At 41.4% G+C, this 19,645-nt stretch overlaps 1 protein-coding gene across 1 annotated transcript in view; it reads left to right on the forward strand.

Annotated features, from left to right (window-relative positions):
- hpse2 (heparanase 2) overlaps window positions 1-18,689 on the forward strand; it is a 42,803-nt gene extending 24,114 nt beyond the window's left edge. Inside the window, exons 4-12 of the mRNA XM_037464809.2 lie at window positions 1,097-1,270; window positions 2,244-2,415; window positions 5,300-5,347; window positions 9,211-9,304; window positions 10,107-10,213; window positions 10,425-10,539; window positions 12,958-13,103; window positions 14,982-15,128; window positions 17,110-18,689. Of these exons, the coding sequence (XP_037320706.1) occupies window positions 1,097-1,270; window positions 2,244-2,415; window positions 5,300-5,347; window positions 9,211-9,304; window positions 10,107-10,213; window positions 10,425-10,539; window positions 12,958-13,103; window positions 14,982-15,128; window positions 17,110-17,272 (1,166 nt within the window). The 3' untranslated portion in view covers window positions 17,273-18,689. The remainder of the gene's footprint in view (window positions 1-1,096; window positions 1,271-2,243; window positions 2,416-5,299; window positions 5,348-9,210; window positions 9,305-10,106; window positions 10,214-10,424; window positions 10,540-12,957; window positions 13,104-14,981; window positions 15,129-17,109) is intronic.
- Window positions 18,690-19,645: the final 956 nt, after the last annotated feature.

The raw sequence follows: 19,645 nt of genomic DNA on the forward strand, positions 1-19,645 counted from the left end.
TGGCAAGTGAATTAATGCCAGCTGCAACAAGCATTCTCTGCTCTCTTCATTTGCTCTGTGGGTTATACATGACCACTGGTCTACTGGAAATATAGACTTGTAGTAAATTCTGATAAAATAACATATTTGCGCTGAAGCAGAGATAAGAATTGGTCCTATTTATTCTGAGTGTGGACTTGAAGAAAGACGATTTCATCTCTCGCATTCATCTATAAAGTATTATACAGCAATGATAAAAACATCACACCTTTCACATAACCTTTTGGTCTCCAGCGTTGCACGGGCTAATCAGCTGGTGCCAAACCCACAGTTTAAGGGCAGATGTTAGCCGGAACCAGGCGGGCACACAGTCTTCATCTGGTTCCTGTTGAACCTAGGAAGAAACGGTCAGCTGTCGGGGTGACAGTAACATCGATGGAGTGACTCCAAACGTATTCAATGTCAATACAAAAGGTATCTGAGAGCTGCCACACATTGAATTACAAACACACACCTTTGGCGCTCTCACTATATGCCGGCATCCGCGATGAGGCCCTTTACTGGCCTGTGAGAAAGATGCGTTTTGATGGAGACAGCAGACGTAAAGTTGAGTGAGTAGTCAGCTGCGGAGGAACAGCAGGAGTTCCTGATGGGAAAACCGTCTTTCTGCATTCACACTGGACGCTGTGGAAGACGAGACTCGGCTGGCATGTGAATGACACAATGTTCAAAACCTGGCACATGACAGAAGATTGCAAAATTTATTCAAAATACAGAACATGCTAAATTCCCATTCACAATACCTCTGAGAATGGTTTTCTTCTTACTTTACTTTTTTTACTTTTATTTTACTGAGGTTGCAGAATTTAGGGGAAGCCAACGTTTTTTCTGAAAATAGACAAAGCCAATGTTTTTTCCAATGTATTTTTCCAATTGTTTTAAAAACTTGAATAGTGCTTTAACACACTTCCTCGGTTTGAACCAGGCATGATTATTAAACCGTTTTATTTTGGTTAGTTTAGGAAACAACAAAAACGCAGAGATTGCTGAAATATAGATGTTATGGTACTTGTGTAAAAAGAATCAAAGTTACAACTGCTTTGTGGGTTTCTCCCAGCCAGGTCTTTAGACAAACTGTACAATTTTGCCAACTGTGCCGGTCTGCACCTGATCCTGGGCCTCAACGCGCTGCACCGAAACCCAGACAACTCCTGGAACACCTCCTCAACGCTGAGCCTCCTCAAGTACGGCGCCGGCAAGAAGTATAACATCTCCTGGGAGCTTGGCAACGGTCAGTACCGCTGAACACCACGCGTCGCCTGCTGGTTAACCAGTTACAGCGTTTCCCCTACCGTTGTATCTGAGGGGGTATTCTCCCTCGGAAAAAAATGGTTTTGTTTACGTGTTAGGCAGTTCTGTGCGACACTACTCCCCCCCCCACTAAAGTTTTAAACTTAGGGGAAACAATGAGGGATTTTTTTAATTTCAGATCTGGAATTTTCTTTCAGTTGTGCTGTTAAAAAGCTGTTTTTTTTTCATTTAACATTTCCTGGCCAGCACTGCTTTTATTGGAGACATTAAATGGGTATGAACTGGAAGTGAGAGTCCAGCAGTTTGAGGGTTAAAGTTAGGGTTCACTCTGGGATGAGATGGGCTGCTTGTCCTCATGTCAGCCTAACCATTTGGGTTTGTGGGGAGTTGCAGTGCACACAGCGCCCTGTGTGTCTCATTGCTGCACATAACTTCATATCTTTATTTCATCCGCAACAAAAGCTCCTAATATAAATACTTTTATAGCCTAAATGTACCAATGAAAAATCCATTGATTCAACCATGTGCATGTTTAATGGGGACTTAAACTGCAGTAAAACATTAGTTTGGAATCTTGACCCAAATAGTAAAGACACAGAATGAGTTTGTGTTAAAAGACCGAAACACACACACACACACACACACACACACACACACACACGCTCAAACACAACTTGCTGCAGATAATCGCAATGTTCATCAGTAGAGCTAAAGCCATCTCCCTCACAGCCGTTGTCCTGCTGATTCAGTGAGGCCACCCTGTGTGCCCGGACCATCAATCTGACACTGAGTCCATTCGTCTGTATTACTGCAAATTCCCCAATTGTCCTTTTCTACTACTACTACGGCAACAGCGTATTCCTTTCCACCTTCCCGACTGTTGCTTGTATGAACTCCATCCCTCTCTTTCAGCGCGCCTCATCTCCTCTCTCTCTCTCTCTCTCTCTCTCCAGAGCCCAATGCCTACCGCAGCATGGTGGGCCGAGCGGTCAACAGCACCCAGTTGGCCCAGGACTACGTGAAGCTGCGGACCCTGCTGCAGTCCGTACGCTACTACCACCGAGCCCACCTGTACGGCCCCAATGCGGGACGACCCCGCAAGAACGCCGTCCTGCTGCTGGACGGGTGAGCGAGTCAAACGCAGACGGGATGTGGTAGTGGAAAGTATCCTGCAGCAACGCACACACACACACACGTACACACACGTACACACACGTACACACACGTTGCAGTGGTGTTCAGTGTTTATGGATTTCCACTCTGCAGGTTTCAGCGGCTCAGCTTCGGTTGGAGCGCGTCGACCTAAATAAAGTGTCATCTGATTGATAACGTGACGGCGCAACGTCCCACCTGCTGGTTTTTAGCCAGGAGTTCCACCAGCTTCGGTCGTGTTTTATCTAGCACCCCTCTCCCAAGTACAGCCTGTCGCATTGTAGGATTTTAACAGAACACGTTGCATATAATTTACCCGAAAAAAAAGTACGTCTGGATCCCTTTTTTTTAGGTTAACTGTTTATTATCTGGGCAGCTTGTGATTCCATTCAGGTCAATATTTACACAGCTCGAAAACGCACTAAACTTACCTGCTGTACTTGCATACAATGAATATAATATTACTTTCACATGGTATGGAAGTGGCAGGGAGGGTCTTTCTTGTTTATGCTTTCAATGCATATTCAAGTCTGTCAGACAAAACTTTCATTTAGAGGCTATGTTTCATAGAAAAGACAGAAGATTAAAAAAACAAAACACTGTGCACACATCCATATTAAATCGTAAGAGTTTACAAATTTGAATGCTTAAACCTTCTGTTGTACCGTTTTGTAGCTCACATTTTGAGTCACTATATCTCAATAAAAAATGTATTGATCTAACTTAACCCAATATACTTGGTTGAGCTATGTAATTGTTAGTTTTGCCCCAAAGAAGATACAAATGAGAAGACATTATCCATCCATTACTTTTTTTGTAGTGAGGACATTAAAGGGTTAACATGGGTGCTGATCATATTAACTCTAGCCACCACCCTTAAATTAAATGGGCATCAGAGATGCACCAAATAGATACAAATACAAAATGCCTCAATAAAAGCAAGAACATAAAACTTGAATTTAGAATTATAGGTTAACGAGTGGAGACTTTTAACTTTAACTCCCAATGTTTGAATTTATGAGCAGCATTTGAAGCAGTCGTAAGAAACTCCTCCCGAGGGCCCCCATACGTGGAGGATGGTGTATAAACAGATAATTAGTTACAACATAGTAAAATGCAGTTGTAAACATGTCCTCGGAGGCAATGCCGTGAATGTTGACAGGTAAGACTACACTTTAGTAAACATTGACAAAATCCCATGTCTGCTTACAATTACATTATAGTGTGCATCCATGTATCAGAGTGTTTTAAAGAGTATATAGGGGGCATTAGCCTCTTCATTTAAGGTTTAATTAATTTTACTATAAAGTGTGTAAATCATCGTAATATAAGTTTGATATACATGAAAATAGTGCTGATATAGTCTCCACAGATAAAATGATGCTATGCATTTCATGATTTTTCCAGTTGGCCCCCATCAACGATAAACTTTGTGTTCTGGGTGGCTGAAAGTAAGCTGTTTTAGGATTTAGGATATAAATATATTTTATACAGTTAACAAGACAATTAAGAGTGACGGAGCGAAGGAGGAATATGTAGCTCTGGCTTTAATGGGCACTGTTAAATAAACAGGGAACGGCATTCCTTTGAACCAAAATATAGTCTATAAAGTTAAACTAATGTGTACTGAAATGATGTGTAGCAATGCAAGTGTGTGCAGATACACACACACACACACACACACACACACACACACACACACACACAGGCAGACAGGAGGAACCGTTTAATGTCTCAGTATGTCTCAGCCTGCCTGCAGCTCCTCTCTGCAACCACACACATTTTGACAGGTAGTTGGAAGACGGAGGATAACGAATAATTCGATACGGGTCTCCATCCTCTCTGTACTTGAGCTACTTACATCACTGGAACCATTGAGAACTCCTGTTTACCTCAGTGAGTACTGACGGTTCAAATTCACTCAGAAATAAAAGGTGTGTGCGCCTGTGTGTGTGTGTGTGCACTGCGCGGTTCAGACTGATTTATCAGCAGAGGGCTCAGAGGACGGGGAAGATGTAGACGATGAGTGGTGAGAGGAGGAGCAGGAGGGAGAGGACGAAGAGGAGAGAGCTGGAGTATCCGCGGGTCACGGGTGACACGTTTAACGACAGGGTGATTCTTGTGTGTTTGACACCGTTACGAGGGGGGCGGGCTCTCGTGTTTGACAGCCCGACTACTCGGCCGCTCTCAGGAAAGAAGATTAATTAGACACTGAGCTGCTCAACAATCCAAATATCAGGGCAGCACAGACTAAACAAGCCGGAGCAGTGAAAGTTTAGAGACATACAGTTGGGGATGTTACTCCCAAATATGGAGAGATTTGGGTCAGGTAGAGAAAAAAAAAAACACAGAGAAATGCAGAAAGTCGGGAAGAGAAATGCATCCAGCAGGAGCGATTGTGTATATGTTGGGTTTGTGTTTGTGTACAGGAATGTGTTTTCAGCGGACTTAAAGCGAACTGTAGAGCCTGCAGAAACAGCTGCAGGAAACATATGCGCGTTTCTGTTTCAAACTTGGACTTATTTTTTCTCTTGTAGTTAAACTCTCTTGAGTGTGAAGTGAATTAACTTCCCTTAATAGAGTCAACACAAGGATTTCCTGTCCTGTAATATGCAAATTATTGTCACAAACTTAGTTTGCTCCCACAAAAACACATAACCACATCCACATAACCTTCCCGCTTTAACATAAAACTACTTTAGACAAATACATTTTTTGTGATAAATTCACTTCCCAAATAATTTAGGATGAAATAAGCCTGCATTGCACTTTGTGTACTTTAGAAGTTGCAGTTAAATTGATGAGTAAAATATTTGAAGAAAAGGTGCCACACTAAATATAGATCTCTGTCTTTCAGGTTCATGAAGAATGCTGGCTCTGCTGTAGATGCAGTTACGTGGCAACAGTAGGTATTTTACCCTTTTCTTTCTTTTTTGATATTCCGTCCTCAGAAAACCCCCCGAATCAATTTCCACTCCTCTAAAACCGTGTGTTAATCCCGTAAAGGGAACAACGGGGAAAAGAGCCTGAGAATGTTTTCATTGAATTATTAACACCTGTCATTTGTCTATTGCACATCCTGTAGGAACGCGGACATGTCAATGGTTTGATCTTTCCCCCGTGTTTTATCAGTATCTTTTTACACGCGTGTGTTGAACCTGCACAACATACCACACCACCGTAGGCTGGCACAGACGTCGTGTGTTTGAGTGAGTTGTCATTGAGGTGAAGGTCGGGCCTAATCAGGAGAGAAATGAGAAGAAACGGAAGGAGGCAGGGCTGTCAAGTAAGGCTTTAGAAAAACACCACCCACACTGTTAAAATCAAACCATATGCCGCGGCCCATTCCCTCCGACAATTAGCCTGCATTGCACTCCAGATCCAGATTCCAGTGTAACCAGCCCCTGCCTGACAGCAACTATGACCTCTACAAAAAGAAGCAAAGTGGAGGCCGCTCATTAACACGTCTGCGACGCAGCTTTTGCTCCACCGCGGCTGGATTGGGTTGTTTTTCGAATGAAGCGTTTAAGGATGGAAAAACGCCGCCGCCGCCGCAAACCGGTTGGAGAGCGAGTCCGTCTGTAACAGTCAGACGTTCTTTCTGATGGAGTTTGTGGTGAAAGCTGTTGGTTCTGTAGTGAAGTGGTTTGTGTAAATCCAGACCATCTCAGTTGCTGCTTATCTAGCATGATCTGTAGTTATTACATGACATGTCATTTAATCCAAAGCGACTTACGTTGCATTATAACCCATGCGTCACGTTTTGCCCGAGGAGCAATTGGGGGTTTGGTGTCCTGCTCAGGGACACTTGGACATGGCACATGGGGCAGCCGGGATTCAAACTGCCAACCTTGCAGCTTCCAGCGCATCACACTACTCCATGCGCCACCATCGCACCACCATCGCCTTTCTGTGACTCTCTGCAAAAGACGTTTTCAGGACACTTTGTAACAACAAACTAGTTATATTTTGTCTCTTCGTTAAAAGGCCAATTCACCTTAATATTTTACCTCAAGTGGTACTGGTCCATTTACTTTGTGGCCACCTCCTTCGTCCAGTCTTACGCATTATATCAGAATGATTGTCATGACATTTTTTTTTACATTTATTGGCCACACAGACTCATTTCTGAATAGAATATACTCAAAAGTACTTGAAATACGTGTTTAAAATGCATGTGGTAGAAATACTGCCCACCTCTGGGTGCTGCACGCCACAGAGCAGCGTGTTTGGGTTGTTTACAGCTGACGGGAGCAAAGACTGATGTCAATGATTTGTGAGAGACTCTAACGGCATTCCTGAGGGATAACATGTATATACACATATATATACACATATATTCATATGTATACATATATATTTATATCCTTTAGCTGTTATGTAATGATTCATCTGGTGATAGCCTGCTGGTACAAGTCAAGGCACACATCATCCTCTTCCTCTTCCCCCCTCCGCTCACCCCTAATCTCTGGTAACACCAGCTGGCCCCTCCTTGACACTTGATGTTATTACAAGTAAACTGTTCCAGAGTACACTCATGCTTTATTTGAATAATTACTCTCTACTACAGATTTATACTACACTATAGTCACTATTATAATTATATTTCCCTTTTGTGACTCCTCCAGTTGCAAAAATAAGTATTTTTGTATCAAAGTGGGGGAGAGAATTATCTGACTTTTCTAATTATTTATTACCTCACTAAACGTTTATAAAATTATATTGAATAATTAAGTAAAGAAAGCCAATATTATTGCTAAAACGTACCCACAATTCCCAGTAGTAACGATCTGTGAAGATATAGCTATAAAACTTCTTCTCCTTTTTATTCTCTTTGCATGTGTGAACTGGAATTTCCTTCCCTGTGATCTGAACTGAAGAATTATTGTGAGCTTTCTGGAAAGATGACAGGATAACCAAATAATTTGTGTGAAGCTATGATTTAATCCATGCATTGTTTACAGTTTGAGGCCAGGGGTTCGGGGCGCTCCATCGTGGTGATGACATTTTCAACGAGGTTTTACCTCACATGAATAAAATTTAGCTCTCTTCTCAGCCGTTATTTGTTGAAAAATCGGGCTTCTCAAAGCGTGATCAATAGAGGCCCGGCCTTTGTTTGGGAACATTTGGATACTGAGGCTGTTAGGATTCTATAGTTATCTTATTTTTGGCCTTATTTTTCATAATACAGACCATCCACCATTCTTGCCTGGCATTGTCTCCCACTACATTTATTAAACTTGTCATTCAGAAATGGGCTGTTTACTCGAACTGTAGAAGCAACTTGATGACCTCAACTGTGGGTTGCTTATCATATTTTGTGTTCACTGGTTTTAGAAAAAAAAATCTGAATTTGAATGAACATTTTCAGCTTTTTCTAGTATTTTATTAATAACATTTGTGGCTTTAGGAGAATCAAAGGAGAATCTGCTAAGCAATGCAGAGCAGATTTTCTAATCGGTTTCTGTTATTCTATTTAATAATGGTGATGTGAAATTAATTCTAATAAATTCAAGTGGATTGAAAGATTACGTTTTATTTGTGGAAAAAATATGTAATTTAACTTGTATTTAAACGAATTTTGATGGACTATTGAAGTTGGTGTTATTGCCAATAACATCACTGGGTTATACAATTTCCACAAAATGAATTCTAGCAGTAAGATGATGATGTCTTTTTGCAAATCCAGGTGATATGAAATCATGTTGCTTTCAAATAACATGTAAATGGTTAACAAAACGGATCCGCTAGACTACTGACAGAAGCTTAAAACAAATACAATGTTGAGAAATGTTTGAGAAGCGTTGTTTATGTTTCTCTTATTTTACAGCCTGTGAAACGTGGATTGACCTGACCACAAAGATAAGCTGGCCAATGAAGCCTGAAACACTCGTTGAACTTGTTTTGAAATTCTACACAGGAATTTGGGGGATTTTGGACTCTGTTTCTTCACTGTAACAAAACCAGGATGTGATATGTTCTTATCAATATTAATAGCTTTCTTATGTTTTCTTATGTTTATAATAATTGTGAATATTGTAGGTTGAGTAACTCGATTGGTCGCATGTTATTTGTTTCAACACACATTTCGATTTTAAGACTCACGCAACAAATGTGTTTTTGCTTCATCCTCCAGCACAAAATAAGATGGAAGTGTGTTTTATGGTCTCTGAAACTTGAACTAGGGTATCCAGTTGCTCTTCTTGCCTCTTGCAGCGGCTCTTGGAGCGGCTTTCTGTCGGCCCGCAGCGTGAAGTTCCTCAGGACTTTGGCTCAATGAATCATTCTCTCGTAGCGCTTTCACACACACACACACACACACACACACGGATGGATGTCTGCATTGTTCCTTCTTTAAGCGAGGCCTGCATTGGATTGGATTGTCACTACGCTTTGGTAGATTTGGACATTTCGGCCCTTGTCCGTTTTTGGTGTTGTAGTGAGTACTTATGAGCGTGTATCTATGAGACCAATGGAAGTGGTTTGGATTTTAAACATGCAGTTCATAATGAACAGCAGCAATGTTTCCAGGGAAACCATTCGTGCATATATTAAGTTGCTTTAATGTAGATATATTGTGCATCCAACCTGCCTGGTAATGTAATGTAGTTGTATGGCCAATAGCTGCTTGACTTGACTTTAATTAAATTTGTTTCATGTCCAATATAGAGAAGAATGCAATAACGTTATATAAAATGAAGCTTTAATCACACATACTAACTGTATATTTATCTGTGAGAATGCATTCTCCTTGCATTTCTATTACAGTTATTACATGGATGGCAGAGTGAACAAAGTGGAGGACTTCCTAAAAACGCGTCTGTTGGACACGCTGACAGAGCAGATCACTAAAGTCACCGAGGTACCTATAAGTTTCCCTTAAAGTTCTAAAATGTAACGTAGTTCATATACACCATGTAAATTAGTGTTTGAATCCGCATTATAACTGTGTTAAATCTAGTGTATATTTCAGAGGTCGGACATCAAGTCGTTCAGACCATTGTGACAGAAGATGGCAAACAAACTTCCAATTTGAATAATTACATTTGCATATTATTGGATCTGGCCAAGTCATGCATGGACCCACAGCTAGTTTTTGTGATTATAAGGCCACATGTGCGTACCACAAGAGTGAGCTTTTAAAGCAAAGCCATGAGGTAATCTTATCAACACTAGTTGCTATGGCAGACTCGCTGAATTTTAAGACATGAACAGCGCCAAAGTGCCTCAGGGGAAAATACGCAACCAGCTCCTCCGATCCACATGTCAAAATGTCCTTGAGTCAGACAATGAACGGCACTCTCCTGCCGCTCCACAGCGGCCGCTGCTTCTCCTGCTTAGACCTGTGCAGGGATCACATTTCAATGTATGTGACAGTTCAAATGAGGCTTTTAAACGTATTCAATGGAATGCAATGAACGCGGTACGTGTTTGTGGATGCACTAAAATGATTGTCAGTGTCAGAAAAGTACCTCTGAATTGTGACAATTTATCTGTTTCACTCAAAAAAAAGACAGGATCCTTAGGCGATGACCCTTGAAATACATTTGCATAAAGATGCATGCATTGATTCAGAAGGACAAAAAATGAACTCCAATTGGAGATTTCACAAACTGGATTTCAGCCTTGTTCCTGTTGATACATGCTGATGCCTCTGCACGCAGGTGGTGAACACACACACTCCCGGTAAGAAGGTGTGGCTGGGTGGACTGGGCCCGGCGTGGGCAGGAGGCTTCAGTAATCTCTCTGACACATACGCCGCCGGCTTTCTGTAAGTTGTTGCTGCTTAAGAAACCCCTTGTGGTTTGGTTTCCGTGGGTAAAGATATCTTTGACGATAAAGAACCGAACCAGCTGCATAATTTAATATAAAACATATTTGCCCCCCCACTGATGCGTTGTGTGTTATTAGCTGTCAAACGCTCTGCTGTTGGATTCCTAATATTTCTTTCCTGCGTGTTTGTGTTCACGTCATCGCTGCAGCTGGGTGAACGCGCTGGGACTGTCTGCCGTGCAGGGGATCGACGTTGTCTTGCGTCACTCATTCTTTGACTACGGCTACACGCACCTTGTGGACCAGAACTTTAACCCTTTACCGGTGAGTACCCTCAATTCCCATTTAGCAACAATCAGATTGGACGATTGCTTCCCATTGTCTCGGGCCTCACCCTCCTTCCTCAATAGCAGGGGTCCGACCCGAGGCGGTTCTGTTGCGCTGCTGTCGTCGGACCCGGTGCCTCCGATGGCACGTCCTGCTCCTTTTCCCGTGGGAGCTATTAGTTGAGATGAAAGCCGTTTAGTGGCGATGAGTGCTTGGACGCGGGGGCGAAAAATGCCATGTAACCTTAGCCCTTTGTCAGTAGCTCAGGACAGTGTCACTGCTCCCCACCTCAACCCCCATCGCAACTGTGTGCCTCTCTGTGCGGGACCGTCCCCCCGGTGAGAGATCTGCAACCTGAGAGGCTGATACACAGGCATGTTGGTAAAACAGGCCGCCGCACTGTGTGAAATGGAACTTCCCGATCCCAAATTCCTCCAGGGTTAGGGTCTGAATACAGAGATACAGCAAGTCAAAAACTGTGAATTAGCGATCTGATGAACTCATCATCAAAATCATTTTAACAACCAGACGTGAAGGAAGACAACTTTCGGAGTGGTGATGTTGCTTCATCGTTCTGAAAGCTGAAAGTGGGATGACCATTGGTATTGCGCTGGGAGTAAATGTTATAAAGAGTTATAAAGTTCTGTGCTAAGTTCATTTGAGTTTGCAAAATATCTGAGGCAGAGCAGGGCTACGTTTAGGCCATGCACATTCAATCATTGTTTAGAAAATAAAGGAGAACGATGATAAAATGAAACTTTTGTTATTGTTAAAGATTCTTTCATTCTTTCTTTGGTCAGAAATAGCTTCCAGAATGAGTATTGGCAATCCCAAAATACAAATATTTTAAGAACTAATGTGAACTAATCCCTTCTAAACAATCTGACAATCAATTTTCATTACGTCCCCCATTCGTTTACTCAAGCTGGCATGCACTTTGTGGGATATTGGAACGCTAATTGCTTCATTTTTCATCCCTCTTCTTCTCTGTTATTTTTCTGCAAATGCAGTTTTCCTGCTAGAATTGCACTGCTCTTAACATGTCTGTATGTCTAAAGACAACACCAGCTTACCTGCTGAGGGAAATCTGGGAACTGGGAAATGTACGACCTGGCCCCTTCTCCTATGTAATGACTCCCCCATTGATGGAATCCAGTTCAAACCCCCTCCCACTGAATCTCTTCTTTAACACTGTTGTCTTGCCCTCACATTCATCTCAGATTCAAAGCGGGGGGGACCTTCCCTCGGTCTCTTCTCGCCACGTGAACGCTGACACTCGTGATTTTGCATTTTGTGGGGGTACTTGTACCCATTTTACCTTTTAATCCTGGATATATACTTCAATGTTTATGGGAATTACAATTAAAAAGAGCATGTTAACTTTGTTGTGGCTCTAGTTCAGTTAAAACACAGAAATGTTGAAATTCCCTCTTAGATGATATTGTGTCTTAGAAATGTATTGATGGGTGCTTGTATTTGAGTTTTTGACATTTTAACACAAACCAAGAGTTTAGCATCACTCCGGACATCTTGCACAAATAAATGCATTTTTTCCCCCTCATTGTTATATACACTATGTAATAATCCTAGTTCTGGCTGTACATTCACCCATCCATCCCTCTGCCTGTGGCCAACTATACAGTTCCATACTGTGCTCTGCTTCTTCGATGCCTTGGCGGCAAATTAAGTTAAAGCCTGCATGGAAAAAAGAAGCCCTTAAATGTTGCCATATGCAGGATTGCATGGGAACTTCCTGAGGAACACATGTTGTTCTGGGTCTCTTGGAGAGGTGTTGAGTCTGTAGAGTGTGAGACACAGTATGGTGGACCACTCAACATAAAACAGCAATTCATGACGGAGCATAATATTTTGTAAAAATGTCACATTTGAGACCTGTCAATTATAAATCGCTCAGCAGTTCGATACAATGTGACATGTTACATCAGCTCCACCTAACTGTTTAAGTGACAAAGCGCTGACATATTTAAACTTATTTTTGTAATATACATCCTTTTTCACTCGGTTTACAGCTCATTTGTTGACACATTCTTAATTTTCACAGTTTGCAAAACTTAATCTACAATCACCAGGAGACATTTCATGGCTGGAGAAACAAATGTGAGATTTTAGCAATATTACCTTCCATGGGAATCCAATCCACCTTTGCTGTGCTGAATGGTCTTTTTAAAGAGAACATATTTCAGATGTACCTTTGCATTTAAATGAAGTAGAGTTGGCATTGCCTTAAAGTTGTCTCCCTGCCTTCAGCTAGATCAGATCTTTAAAACTTCCTTTCCACACCTAACCGTTTTCACGTAAATCCTGTCAATAAAATGAACCAATACTCTAATAAAAGTTGTAACCAAATGCTTGTGTGTGTGTGTGTGTCTGAATGCAATGGTGTTGCCCCTGCAGGATTACTGGTTCTCTCTGGTCTTCAAGCGCCTGGTGGGTCCGAGGGTTCTGGCCGTGCGGGTGGCTGGACTGCAGAGGAAGCCGCAGCCAGGACGGGTCATACGAGACAAGCTACGCATCTACGCCCACTGCACCAGCTACTACAAGTATGTGCTACAGTTCACCAACCCTGGATCACTTTGTAACCTGCACTTCAACACAACAATATTGTACATCATCATCATCATCATCATGATGTAAGCGTTCGAACGTCTTTGAAGATTTAGACTGATTTGAACATTTTGCAAGTCCCTGCGTCCTGCAAACACCTGAGGCTCACCGTCTGGTGGGGATGAACAAAGCCCACAGCCGGCCCATTTGGCTTCCCATAAATAAGCAGACCACAGACACCCGCTCTTTCACAGCTCCGAGTCTATAAAACTTAACGGGTATCACTTATCAGGTGTGTGGGTTCCGTCTCTCTTCCGTCAAAGAGACGCTGACAGGTGTTCGAGGCCTTTATCCCGTCTCGGATTGGCTGGAGGGGGGTATTTGAGGGGGAGGGACAATAAGGCGGTCTGTGCCCGGGAGGAGATGAAGAGCGCCACCATGACCTGTTCAAGGTTATCATTTAACCCAGGCCAGTCGCTGTCAGCACCAGGCTAGATTTACGGCCTTATCCCGCACAGGGCTCGTTTACAGATGGAGCGTCTCTTAGAAGAAGTAGCGGAGTGCTGCACAGGTAGATGGTTGATAACTGGGCAGAAGTTGAATAACCAACACATGCATGGGACCTGATGACATGCATGGAAATAGTTAAAATACAGACTCGTCGCGCACTCATCTGATCAGACGGCCACTTTGTGTTTTTACACAGTCATCGCTGAAGTGGACAAACCATTGTAGTCTCAGGGGGGTTTGACTAAACTGTGTAAATGTGCTCAGTGGTTTGAAAAGTCTCTACTGATTAGATATTTGTCTTCTCCTGCCCTTTTAGCCCTTTTAGTGGTTTGCCTGGGTTTTTTTTTCTTCACTTTCCCGCGACGCTCAAACATCAAACAGCATCAACACATGTTTATGCTCTCGGTTTGGTTTGCTAAGAGTCTCATCATTTAAAAGGCCCGAGAGATCATTATCTCTCCTTCCATCTCCCCATCGTTTCTCAGAAACAGGGCTGCAATAGTTTAGCACAGAGACACACACGCCACGTTCCCTCCAACAGTACACGTCTTTGATTCTCCGGGTTGATACAATGGCTTTCCTGCAGGGCGGATGAAAAAAAAAAAAAAAAAAGTCTCGCCCTGAACCTAAAAGAATTAAGATAAACATCGAACCCCAAACCAAGATTGCTTCATCGATATGAGATTTTGGAGGTGGTAATCGGGATGTCTGCCGGCCCTGACCCCCAAACACCTTGGCCCGACATGTGGTACTCACTACATCTGTGTTGTCTTTGTCCTCGTGTCCGGGCTCTTATTAGATTTCAAGACGCTTGTCTTGTATGTCTCGTTTTAGTTATTTACCTCTTGGCCGGTATCGCTATCAAGTTGTGTCCCGAGTGGAGAGAGACCCGATCACTGTCGTCTGTGTAACTCAAGAAGTGCTGCATAGCGACAGCCTTTAATATTAGACACTGTACAGGAGAAGCAGATTTCAGCAGCAGATAGCCTTTAACGGGATTATAAAGGCTTTGAAAAAAGAAAAGTGGTTTATCGTGGTTCATAATAAATATAGATGACAACTCGCTGCTAGATGGAATTCCATTCTTCAGCATGCTTTATGTTTTCATATTTTCTGCGAGCCTTTTTATCAAGATTAGATCAAGGAGTTTCGGTTTGATCGTCTTACAATATGTGATAAAAAGAAATATCAAAGGCTTTCTTTTCTTTGTAGTCATATATGATTTTAGAGAATTTTATCCAACGTGGCAATGTTATTTATAAATAGTCTCCAGCAACAGATGTGCAGAAGAATTCTTTCAGATTGTCTTTTGTCAACGTTAAGGGAAATGTGTGTTATTTTCATTTTTATCTCCACAATCCTAGTCATAACTACGTGAGGGGGTCCATAACAATCTACATCATCAACCTGCATCGGTCGCGAAAGAAAATCAAGTTGGCGGGAACGTTACGGAACAATACGGTCCATCAGTACCTGCTGCAACCCTACGGGCCCGATGGACTCAGAGCCAAGTAAGTATCTCGCTTCATGTCATATGCACACAGGCCTTCAATAATAGTGTTCTGTCCAATGATAATAATGTGGTTGCAGGTTATCCCCTTTCATTCTTCCACGCTGACAAGACAAATTCACTGAAGAGAGAACCAGGTTACCAAAATAACCGTCTCTGTAACCTATTTTTAGGGGGTTAAACACGGGCAATTACAACGCTGAGGAAACTTGATTTAAAAAAAAAAACAGGTTTTTGCACTGATGTTTTTTATTTCACAATGAGTCGGGAAGGAGCGTTAAACATACTAACAAATGATAGCTTACTTGCAATACCTTCTCCCTGTGTATATATTGTAGATCAACATCAAAAAGGTAAACATAAAAGGCAAATAAAGAATAAATCCTGTTCCAATTGTAATGACAAAAACTGGGGCTTTTCTAATAATTCAAACTGTCATTATTAATTGAACCGCTTTCCTCAAACATATACAGATGCATTTACAGACTCAAGTATGAGACAGAAACGATAAATTCAATATATGATGCAGTTGTTTTTGTGGGTGGGAGTTTTGGAAGCATCTGGTTGCCAACTTTTAAACTCCTTCACAGAGATCCAATGTGTTAACCCCTTAGTTTGAATATGTTTGTATCTACCTACTGCAACAAATGTTTTATCAATAGACTTCTATTCCATTCATATGAATGCTATTTAATCTCATTATCTAGATTAATAACATATAACACCCATCATATTGCTTTAAAACACCCCTTATGAATGAAAACTTCATGCTTTCAGTCTCTTGCTCTCACCTCTAAGCCTCTGCCGTGTTATTCTGACTCAGACTTGAGCCTCAAATCCTGGAATAACAGTCTAATGACTGTGGTGGTGGTGGTGGTGTGTGTGTGTGTACAGCCCTAATGGCGGCCCAGGCATGATCCTCCAATAACAACATAATGAGGGAGGATGTTTAGGTGTCAGAACAGGATTTCAAGGGAATTAATAGAAAATAAAGCTAACGAAGGGCCTTTTTCAGGCCTCAAGTGCTTTCCTTTACCACAGGCAGCGCAAGGAGACTTTGATGAAGAATTTAGCAACACCAGATGTCTATACAAGTGGGAATATGAAGTTGGCCAAGTATTCAGGGTCATGCGTTTTCAAGAAAAGCTTTGAGCAACTATGATTTATAAATTTCATATTGAGCACTGTTTAATTTGAAATTTTATTTAAGTCGAGGTTCACAGAAAAATAGCGAGGCCATCTGCTTTAAAGCCTAGATATTTTTTGTGTGTAGTAATATAAATATATTCAAATATTGTTTCGCTTTTTTAAAAGTGAAACGATATTATATATGTATATCGATAGCTACATATAGCTTTAGCCAGATTCAAGCTGCCTCTTTGCAAGATGTACAACCTCTGTGTAAATTGCCCCTGTATTTGAACCATCATCCATTTGTTTAACTTAACTTACAGCTGTGATATGTTATAGCTACTATTAAAAACTATTACATAATCTATGTCACATTTTTCTTATATAAACTACTTGCGATAACATAATATACAGTTTAACACATGAACTTTTGTTGTTGAACACACAGTATTATTGTAACCTGTTTGTCTCTCACGCAATGGCAATTTTAAAGAGCATTATAAACTAGACTATATTTAAATAAAAAATGTCCACAATTATTATTATCAGTGTAAACATCTTTAGCTCATTGAACAAAGAGTAGTAGTCGGATTGTTGCCGCAGTAGAATATTTCTTTTGCTCGAATTCTTAAAAATGTCCTCTTTCAGTGCATCCGACCCAAAACTGCAGATTCCTCTCTTTTGCAATTTTGTATCAACAGCGCCTTCAAGTGTCCATTTGACAGAATCAAAAGCCCTAAAGAGACTGCATTGAGCTGTCTTCATTGCTGGACACATCTTTATTTTACCAGTTGAAGGAAGGCGATCTCACATAACACAGAGTGTATTTTTTGCTTTCCTTGTTTTTTCAGATACGTCCAGCTGAACGGAGAGAAGCTGCTGATGGTGGACAACGAGACGTTCCCAGAGTTCAAGCCGAAGACATTGAGGGCTGGACGGACGATAGCCATGCCTCCCATGACCATAGGCTTTTATGTCATCAAAAACATTAACGCGTACGCCTGCCGAAGATAGCACTGACCTTCTGACCCAAAGCGTAAAAACCGTTTGGCTCTTCATTTTCTTTTTCCACCTCTCTGGGAAAACAAAGGTCAGAATACCACTTTGATCGGGATTTCATATCTTGCTCGATGACACTTGTGTAGAGTGTGGTCTTAGTTTAACAGCAACCTCTTATTTCAATGATAATATTTAAACCTTGACTTTTGTCATTTGGGTCCTTGTTGCTCTGAAAAGGAGACTTGACCAAAACCCATTAAAAGGGCTGCACTGAACACTTTTAAAATGTTTTTCCCAGAAACTCCTCATACGCTACAAGACTTGAATGGACTGATTGTTTTGTGGCTTTGTATGGAGTTATGCAATACCATTAATATCCACATTCTTTAACGTGATTAAGCTCTTGGATTGCAAAATCTCCGTCTGACAAAAGTTTAATTTCCTTTTTATCTCCACTGACCGACTGAGAGAAAACTCATTATAGCTTACGAAGGGTGTGTGTGGGTAATGCCTGGACAAGCTAACGGCTTAGTGTGTGTGTATCCATGTGTTTTATTGATAAAGCTACTGATGTTTTCTTTCCAGTCTGTTGCTTCTGAAAGTATATATATATATATAACTTCTCTTTCCATATGGAGTGGCTTAAAGGGACAAAGCCTTCAAAAGTTTCTTTTAAAGGCTTGTTTGCTGTGATGTGTGTATCATTGCATTTCTGCTGCAGGTTTATAGTGTTGCGTTGCAGTGGTGCGTAGCTGAAGAACAGTGTGAATCCATCCACAACACCTGGCCTCGCAGGCTGCCTACATCCTGCTTTCAAAAATGAAAAAATACCAGTTTTTGGGCTGTATTTTTATGTTCAGTGTGATCTCACGTTTTATAATCCTCTTATGCTGCTAGGGTGTTTTGTACCAAATATACTTTATATATTTTACATAATTTTGTACAGATTTACTGTCATATGGTATTAGATAATGTATTGTACATAAAGAGAGTGTTGGAAATAAGTGATTTGTTTACTTACACACAGTACACATCTAATTTATACTTTGCTTTGTCTTTATATTTCTATTATTAAACTCTGTGTTTTGCAAAAAAAGGAAAAAACCTTTCACATTTATTGAAGTTACATTCCATAGTATTTTAACATCTTACACAAAGATTGGCTTCCTTTAATAAAGACTAAAACCGTAGAGTGATTAAAGATGTCATTATCTTGTCTGTATTGATTGAATCAGAACAATGACAATGGGGATATTATCATAAGATAAGATGAGAGGCAGCAGGTTCCGTACCCAACATTAAAGAATATTTGTTGATAGTTGATGTAGAGATGTTCATATTTCTTTTGCAGAGCATTATTTTACTATGTAAAGTGTTCCTATATATTGTTTTTTTATTTTTCTAAAAGTTAACATAATAATAAACACATCAAAATCCCTACAAAGTTGTATTTATTTTTTACTGCGTTTCAGTCACAGTGTCAAATTCGTCAATTTGAACTAAAGCAAGAAATTCACTCATACTCTGTAAAGTCAGTGAACTCGCTAGTTGCATGCACAAGGCAGCTACGCTCATCATGTCGATTGACACTGAGCAGTAGCTCTTCGACGGCTCTAAGGGTTTAACAGGGATGTGCAGAAGCACAAGGTCTCAAGATAAAGAAACAAAGAGATGAGCGGCCATGATGTGATAAATGCCCAAGAGCAGCAGAATATGCCTACGTATATATATTCCTACGGAAACAATCTCGATATTAAATCTGCCACATTCAAGAAGCCTCTCCTTACACTCTTGCACACATGCACCGACAGTACAGTCGGAGGCCCCAGATGTGGAAGCAGCTGGGGAGAGTCTTTGTAGTTGGAAGATTTCTGTCTTGTCACTGCATGAGACAACGGCTGATGGGAACCATGAAGCCGAGATGGGGCGAAACCTTCAGACCTCGGCTTTTTGGCCCAGACAACCTGGCTCAGTGTCGGCTGACAACTGGGATCCGCTTGGCTGGGTCATTCTGAAGCGAGATGAAGGGTCTTGTGTGCACTTTGACTAAAGCGTTTGATCGGTTTCTCCCAGGTGAGCATGGTGTGCCAGAGCTGCACTGCCCCGATTCATATGGAAAGCAAAACAAAGGCTTGAACTGTGCTGAACACCGGTGGCCCTTCAAGAGCCGTGATCCAAAGCATGGACTCTGTGTTTTGTTTTGTTGAGTTCCCGTTCGTGGAAAATGGCTTTTTAGCTTTCATGTATTTAGCAAAAATGTTTTGTTCTCCGAAATAAACGTCAGGAACGGTCGAATGCTCGACCGCATGTGGTTCATTTCAAACAGGCCAACATTGTTGACGCATGAGATTCAAACCAGACTCGTTGACACCTGGTCTATTTAATCGA

The sequence above is a fragment of the Pungitius pungitius genome, chromosome 13 (genome assembly GCF_949316345.1).
Source record: "Pungitius pungitius chromosome 13, fPunPun2.1, whole genome shotgun sequence".
Classification (NCBI taxonomy): Eukaryota; Metazoa; Chordata; class Actinopteri; order Perciformes; family Gasterosteidae; genus Pungitius; species Pungitius pungitius.